This window comes from Alosa pseudoharengus, unplaced genomic scaffold (genome assembly GCF_046254945.1).
Source record: "Alosa pseudoharengus isolate Yale_2024_CS ecotype anadromous, Long Island Sound unplaced genomic scaffold, YU_APseudo_1.1 YU_APseudo_1.1_scf_20, whole genome shotgun sequence".
In the NCBI taxonomy this organism is placed as follows: Eukaryota; Metazoa; Chordata; class Actinopteri; order Clupeiformes; family Clupeidae; genus Alosa; species Alosa pseudoharengus.
In genome coordinates, this window is record NW_027468664.1 from 9,652,107 (window position 1) to 9,659,813 (window position 7,707).

General features: G+C 41.8%; 2 protein-coding genes across 2 annotated transcripts; both read left to right on the forward strand.

The window, feature by feature from the left end:
* The first annotated feature begins 258 nt into the window (after window positions 1-258).
* Window positions 259-833, forward strand: LOC143136840 (zinc-binding protein A33-like). The gene has a single exon (XM_076297513.1). The coding sequence runs from the start codon at window positions 259-261 to the stop codon at window positions 766-768; it is 510 nt and encodes a 169-aa protein (XP_076153628.1). The 3' UTR covers window positions 769-833.
* A 4,277-nt stretch (window positions 834-5,110) lies between these two features.
* Window positions 5,111-7,361, forward strand: LOC143136584 (zinc-binding protein A33-like). The gene is made up of 6 exons (XM_076297295.1): window positions 5,111-5,550; window positions 5,714-5,809; window positions 5,903-6,133; window positions 6,289-6,311; window positions 6,395-6,507; window positions 6,782-7,361. The coding sequence occupies exons 1-6, from the start codon at window positions 5,155-5,157 to the stop codon at window positions 7,294-7,296; spliced, it is 1,374 nt and encodes a 457-aa protein (XP_076153410.1). The 5' UTR covers window positions 5,111-5,154; the 3' UTR covers window positions 7,297-7,361.
* Window positions 7,362-7,707: the final 346 nt, after the last annotated feature.

Consider the following 7,707-nt stretch of genomic DNA (forward strand, 5'->3'; position numbering starts at 1 on the left):
GCCCTAATGGACAAACGCATTTGCTCTCTGAATCACAAGCTATTGTTGCCATCATTTTATTCAGACGGTGAGTGCTTCGACACTTTGCTTCGACACTTTTCATCTGCATAATGTATTATCTATAAAAAATGTTTTTTAAAAAAAACGTGAGACAGGTGTATGAATGTCTATTTAGAAGACACACTAGAAATGTCTGTTTCCGTCTCATCAGAGGTTGGTTTCAAACATTTTATGCTAATTATTTTCCCTTTAGGAACAATGACTCTGGACCCAAACACAGCTTCACCCAAGCTCATCATCGCAGACCATCTCGCTTCACTTACATACACAGAGGAGAAGCAAACGGTACCTGATAACCCAGAGCGGTTTCAAATTGGCGTGCTGGGATCAAAGGGCTTCACTGCTGGTCGTCACAGCTGGGATGTTGAGGTCGGTGATAATGACAATTGGACCCTTGGAGTGGTGAGGCAGTCAATCAAGCGGAATCAGTACCTGAAAATGCAACCAGTGAGTGGATTGTGGAGCATCCGCTTCATCAGTGGGAAGTACAGGGCTGGAGTCAAGGCTCGGACCGAGCTCAAAGTAGCCGAGAGACCTACAGTCATCAGAGTCTTACTGGATTACGAGCGTGGGGAGGTGTCATTCTCAAATCCATCTGCAAATATGAGTTTGTACAGCTTCACTGATGTGTTTACCGAGAAAATGTATCCCTACTTCAACACTACAAGTTTGAAATGTCCACTGCGCCTGTTTCCCCTAACAGTCTGATAAAGCAAATGAACTTCATTTTTGTATCACTACAGTAAATAACTAAATGGATGTTGAGTGTGAAAGTTGTCAAGATCACTTGTTGGAACTCAGTTGGAAAACCAAGTGTAAATTCAGTGTAAAATGACCCGCCCTGGGGCCGTATTCACAAAGCCTTTTATCTTACCACTAGGAGTACTCCTAAATCGCACTAAAAGATTTTAGCTAGGAGTTTTCTCTTAAAAGTTATTCACAAAGCCTTTCAGACCTACTCTTAGTAAGGAAAAATGACAACTCCTAAACTAAGAGTGAGTCTTCGTTGCTATGGATGACGTCATTACTCATGCACGAGCTTGACTGAAGTGACCACCTTGATTGGCTGATGATTGTAACGCGGGAATGATTCCAAACACCTCCCTTACGATGATGAGTGACAGGTGACAGGTCTGAAAATGCGTGCGCTACACAAGTAGTTCGAAGGACGGAAGATGATGAATAACTGAACAAAAAGGCCTAGCCTAAATGAATAAAAAGTAAGGCAAAACAAATAGCCTACAGTAGTAGCCTAATGAAACATAGCCTACGGACTGTTGCAGTATCTTTGCAACATTATTAAATTAATCTGTCACATATGCCTACGTTTGCAAAGAGGAGAACATTTTAATTTGATTCACAATGAAACGTTACATTTAATTTACATGTTAACAATGAGTAGTTTTGGTTGTTGTTGGTGGCGTTATTGCATCCCTTTTATGAATGCAAAATTGTTCCCTCGCGATTGGAAGCTCCTGTTGCCGAATAGGCTACGCATTTCAAAACATCGCAACGTGAAATGCCACAAAAAGCTGTTTGTGAATAGGTCTTAGTGAGTTAGGAGTCCTCTCGACTTCTTTTAAGCTGTCCCAGACTTAGGTGCTACTTTTAGGTCTAAAATGCTTTGTGAATTTGTGGGGGCAGCCGTGGCCTACTGGTTAGCGCTTCGGACATGTTACCGGAGGGTTGCCGGTTCGAACTCCGACCAGTAGGCAGCTGAAGTGCCCTTGAGCAAGGCACCTAACCCCTCACTGCTCCCCGAGCGCCGCTGTTGTTGCAGGCAGCTCACTGCGCCGGGATTAGTGTGTGCTTCACCTCACTGTGTGTACACTGTGTGCTGAGTGTGTTTCACTAATTCACGGATTGGGATAAATGCAGAGACCAAATTTCCCTCACGGGATCAAAAGAGTATATATAATTATACTAATACTTACTTTTAGTGAAAAAATTAGGAGTCCTAAAGTTAGGAGTGACACGCCCATTATTTTTAGGAGTTGCTCCTAAATTCGCCACTTAGGAGCTACTTTTAGCCTTAAAATTCTTTGTGAATATGGCCCCTGTTGTATAAGCTCACCACATGCAGCCCACCGGAAAAAGAATGAGACATTTGGGACAACATAGGCCAAGTTATAGACAGCTTAAAGCAGACCCATGGGGGCATCAAGACGGAAACTGAAAGTAACTCCCCACTGCCCCATGGGTCTGCTTTAAAGGGACACCAGGCAAGCCTGATGCTTTTTCTCTACGAAACTCCCCCTCGCTCGGTCTGAAGCTCTTTTCCTTTTCTTTGCATCTTCCGTCAAGGGTTTTCGCTGCTTCTTTGCCGGCTCTGCCATTATACACACGTTTGCAACAATCGCTAGCGTTTCGTTAGCCTCCCTCTGTGCTGTGGATGCAGGATGGAAACTGAAACTGCTTCGGTCGCCGGGTACGATACACTGAACTTGCAAGCGGGATATTCTTCCTACAGGCAGTAGGGGCGGGCGAGAGAGTCTTCATTCGCCCTGTAATGAGTCATTTAACCATATACCGACTTACGAAGATGAGTAATTAACACGAAAACGTTGCCTGGTGTCCCTTTAAGCTGCCTGTCCATAACTTGGCCTATGTTGTCCCAAATTGTTTCATTCTTTTTCCTATAATTAAAATTATCATTTTCTGAGTGTTTATTTAGCTGGGGTCAAATTGACCCCAAGGATAAAGAGTGTCGGTAAGATTTGAGGATAACACAAGGGTTAAGGTGATGCTCACATGGTTCTTCAGTATGGCCCATCTTTGGGTGGAGGCTAAAAATAACGTGCATAGCTTTTGCAGGACACCAAAGTAACTTATAAAATCAACAGATCCCTTAGCAGCATCACACACACCTAAATTCAATGTACGTACCCCACATGGCACAAACAGAGCTCAGGGATTCTTTTCTAAGAGCCTGGCTTGAACTCCTTCATTGTTGCCTTTCATGTTTGTCCCGTCATATGACTGTCCTCTGCAGTCTTCAAAAGGAATCATGTCTCGTCAGGATCATGGATGCCAAGTGCTGTCCTGTGGACTCCTCTGCTTCCAAAAGTCCCATAAAATGTTCTCTGATATTGGGTTTCTTCATTAGTGACACCACTCTAATGACCACTGACAACTGTTCTATGTGGCTTATATCTGGGGTGCAGTCCAGAATTACTGAAAAAAACCTGATGTCATCCACTATAGCAGATATGGTTTTGCTGCTCAACAAATCAATCAGCTCATTCTGCTCATGATAGCCTATAGGTAGCTGTTGTGACTTGCTGTTCCTCTTACGACACGGTGTTTCATAATGGGATCAACCTGGCCATAAGTTCAACCTCTTAGAGAAAATTCCCATTTGATGGCATGAACAGTGTTTCTGTGTGTCCTCTTAGAGCCAAATTTCAAACTGCCAGTGACTGCACGATAGCAGTGAGACGTGTCAGCACTACTCTCCATATTGCTCTCACAGCCTCCAGAAGTGCCATCGCCTGCTTATCGATAGCTTCCCCACTTTTTAACCTCACTGACAGTTCCTTCCATAAATGCAATTGAGGTGTTCTGGACTGTTTTCATGTGATGTGAGGAAAGCGCTCACATGTTTCTAATTTGCCATTCCTGCACTTGTTAAATGAATGAATTATTAAATGTTGCTCTTGGAAAACAATTTGCAGCAGAAGCAAAAGAGTCTGTAGTTCTTCATTGAACACATCAGCCAACTTCTTGCCATCTTTTCACCACTTACTAATGTCTTCTTAAAATATTGGTGGTGGGAACTTCTCCCATCACTCTCATTCTTACGGAAAACAAAGCAAGGTGGCACCTCACTTGGTCCTCTGCAAACCAGCTCAGTCCGAATCCTGTCAGTCAGAGTTGAGGGCCAGTTAGCTATTTTTATAGGCTGCCACATTTCCCTGATTGACTAGGCCTATGGTAATTAGCATAATTACTGATTGCAATACTCTGATTCTTGAATTTAGAAGAAGTGTCGTGGCACACTCAGAACTTCAATATGCAATAATTTTATTAGACCAACGTTTCGCTTGCGCCTTCATCAGGGTCATTTTCACATACAACACCATGAAAATATTATAATATGTTTACATTACATACTTACATTATTATAACGTAAACATATTTATAATATTTTCATGGTGTGTTCATAAGTGTATGTCTTCCATGTCTGCACCACTGATCAAAACTACACTGTGTTGCAGCAGCAAGAGCCTGTGTTTTGTCATGTGGATTTGTGAATGGACTCCTGACACCCCCCCGATTAACACCTTTACACCTGTCCAATCAAGAGACTCATGTGTAACATAAAGGAATCCAGAATGACTTGTGTTGTATGTGAAAATGACCCTGATGAAGGCGCAAGCCGAAACGTTGGTCTAATAAAATTATTGCATATTAAAGTTCTGAGTGTGCCACGACACTTCTTCTAAATTCAAGGCTTATTTACCATCGTGAGCACCTCACAAGGTGTGCGTTTACCATCATCAAACAAATACTCTGATTCTAAAACACATAGGGCAGGTACAGCGAATGGAAGTTCCAAAGCAAAAGTGTAGGAGTGCTTAAATCATTGAGTAGCCTACTGGGAAACACAATACACAAATGAAGTGTTGAACAAACATGTAAATGTGCAAATGTACAAGGTAGTGCAATAAATGCATCCAGATTACCATCCATGTCCATTTCCTATGATGCCATACATTACATTTCAAGTTAAAAACTGCAGCAGTAACTGTAAAAGTACATAACCGTTCAGTTGATATATGTTCAGCTATGTATTTATCTGTAGGCCACATGTCAAAAGCAAGTATGTTTATTATGCTTATTTATATATGCTGTTTCACCCTTTCATTTAGGCCATTACAATATGAAGACTGAAATTATAACAGGATAGTGACACTACATGGATCTTGTGCAAAATCTTACCTTGTGTAAACAGGGTTAATTTAATCATCGACCAAAAACTGGGCAGGGCCTGTTATAGCCTATCAATGATAAAAAGAGCTGGTTTATCCAGAAACGAAACTGAAACTGTGACGGTTTGTCTCGACAGCCACAAGCAAACTGGAAACTGTCCCCATGGCTGATCAACTCACTCTGTGTGAAGACAACCTTGCCTGCCCAATATGCTGTGATATCTTCAGGGACCCTGTGACACTGAAGTGTAGTCACAGCTTCTGTCAGGAGTGCTTGCAGAAGTACTGGCAGGATCTGGATGTTCTGCTGTGTCCTGTTTGCAGGAAGGAGTGTTCGTCCGAGGAGCCCTTATTGAGTCTACCCTTCAAAAGTCTCTGTGAGTCTGTCAAAAGAAGAAACAGGGCTGTTCAACCAGACCAGCTATGCCCCTTGCATGAAGAGAAGCTTAAATTGTTCTGTTTTGATGACAAGCAGCTTATTTGTGTCATCTGCCACACATCAAAAAAGCATAAAAATCATGTGTGTTCTCCAATTGAGGAAGCTGTGGAGGACTTAAAGGTGAGGATTTTTTCTGTCACCCTTTGAGCAGCACACCACTGCACTGAAATGAGTTCATTATGAGTTATTTATAACTTTTAGCTGCATATCAGGTAAAGTTTAATTATCATATTCATTTTTGTCATGTATTTATTTGTGATTAATCTTTGTAATTTAAATGCAGAAGGAAATGGAAGACGGAATTTCCTATTTTCATCAAAGCCTGAACATCCTGAAGCAAACAAAATGTGACCTTGAAAACATGGCCACTCACATAGAGGTAGTACACTATTTGGACAATAAACTAAACTAGACAGGATTAACTAGACAAATGATCTCTATATAACAGTGTCATCTTGATTTATGTTTCCAGACTCAGGCACAATCAGCAGAGCTGCAGATAATTCAGGACTTTGAAAAATGTTATCAGTTCCTCCGCAAGGAAGAAGAAGCCAAACTTGTGGCCCTGAGAGAGGAAAAGGAGCAGAAACACAGAGACATGGAGAGCAGAATAGAAAGGGTGCATGGAGAGATTACTACTTTGTCAGAAACTATTGACAGAGTAAAACTTCAAATGGAATCCGATGACATCCTGTTTCTGCAGGTAGACTTTTATTCAACTGACTACTTGACCAAAATCAGATGTTAATATTGGATGTTTGTATTGGTCATACAAAGAAAGGGCAGATTTTACCTGTCAAAATTGTTCTGGTTCTGACAAAACTGCATTCTACATACATGTGTAATTTTCTTTTTCAGAACTACTATTCAAATCCCGAGAGGTATGTCTTGTTCGTTCTCCTGCCAACTTTTACTGCCTTAAGGTAATACACAGACTCAGTGTGCATCATGAACTATCTTCCAGACTCAAATGCTCAACACCAGAATCAGAGGATTTGTCAGGTGCCCTGATCGACATGGCCAAACACGTCTACTCTCTGAATCATGAGCTGTGGTTGCAGTCATTTCATCAAGCCTGTGAGTGCTTGTACATTTTTTTTCATGAAATCAAATATTATGCTTCAGTCATTTACTATTGCAAAATCCTCTCTGCATTTTTAATTACTTTCAATAAAGCACCTGATAAATACTGTAGGAGCATAGCTGTAAACATTTGTTGTACCAGTCCAATTATTCCAGGCAGTAGTCAACTTTTAACTTCGTGTGGTACAAAATACTGGTATCAAGTTAAAATGGCTGTTTCCTGAATCTATGGCTGAATGTGCCATAAATTATGATTCCCTCCCTAAAGGCTCAATGACTCTGGACCCAAACACGGCTTCATCCAAGCTCATCATTGCCGACCATCTCGCTTCACTTACATACACAGAGGAGAAGCAAACGGTACCTGATAACCCAGAGCGGTTTCACATTGGCGTGCTGGGATCAAAGGGCTTCACTGCTGGTCGTCACAGCTGGGATGTTGAGGTCGGTGATAATGACAATTGGACCCTTGGAGTGGTGAGACAGTCAATCAAACGGAAGCAACTTGTAAAAATGCAGCCGGATAGTGGATTGTGGAGCATCCGCTTCATCAGTGGGAAGTACAGGGCTGGAGTCAAGGCTCGGACCGAGCTCAAAGTAGCCGAGAGACCTACAGTCATCAGAGTCCTACTGGATTACGAGCGTGGGGAGGTGTCATTCTCAGATCCATCTGCAAATATGACTTTGTACAGCTTCACTGATGTGTTTACCGAGAAAATGTACCCCTACTTCAACACTACAAGTTTGAAATGTCCACTGCGCCTGTTTCCCCTAACAGTCTGATAAAGCAAATGAACTTCATTTTTGTATCACTACAGTAAATAACTAAATGGATGTTGAGTGTGAAAGTTGTCAAGATCACTTGTTGGAACTCAGTTGGAAAACCAAGTGTAAATTAAGTGTAAAATGACCCGCCCTGGGGCCGTATTCACAAAGCCTTTTATCTTACCACTAGGAGTACTCCTAAATCGCACTAAAAGATTTTAGCTAGGAGTTTTCTCTTAAAAGTTATTCACAAAGCCTTTCAGACCTACTCTTAGTAAGGAAAAATGACAACTCCTAAACTAAGAGTGAGTCTTCGTTGCTATGGATGACGTCATTACTCATGCACGAGCTTGACTGAAGTGACCACCTTGATTGGCTGATGATTGTAACGCGGGAATGATTCCAAACACCTCCCTTACGATGATGAGT

Bases quoted from the DNA above. Each gene is read 5' to 3' on its own strand.
- LOC143136840 (XM_076297513.1), top strand. From the start codon at position 259: ATGACTCTGGACCCAAACACAGCTTCACCCAAGCTCATCATCGCAGAC.
- LOC143136584 (XM_076297295.1), top strand. From the start codon at position 5,155: ATGGCTGATCAACTCACTCTGTGTGAAGACAACCTTGCCTGCCCAATA. The intron at 5,551-5,713 runs GTGAGGATTTTT...ATTTAAATGCAG, and splicing joins AAGCTGTGGAGGACTTAAAG to AAGGAAATGGAAGACGGAAT. The intron at 6,508-6,781 runs GTGAGTGCTTGT...CCCTCCCTAAAG, and splicing joins GCAGTCATTTCATCAAGCCT to GCTCAATGACTCTGGACCCA.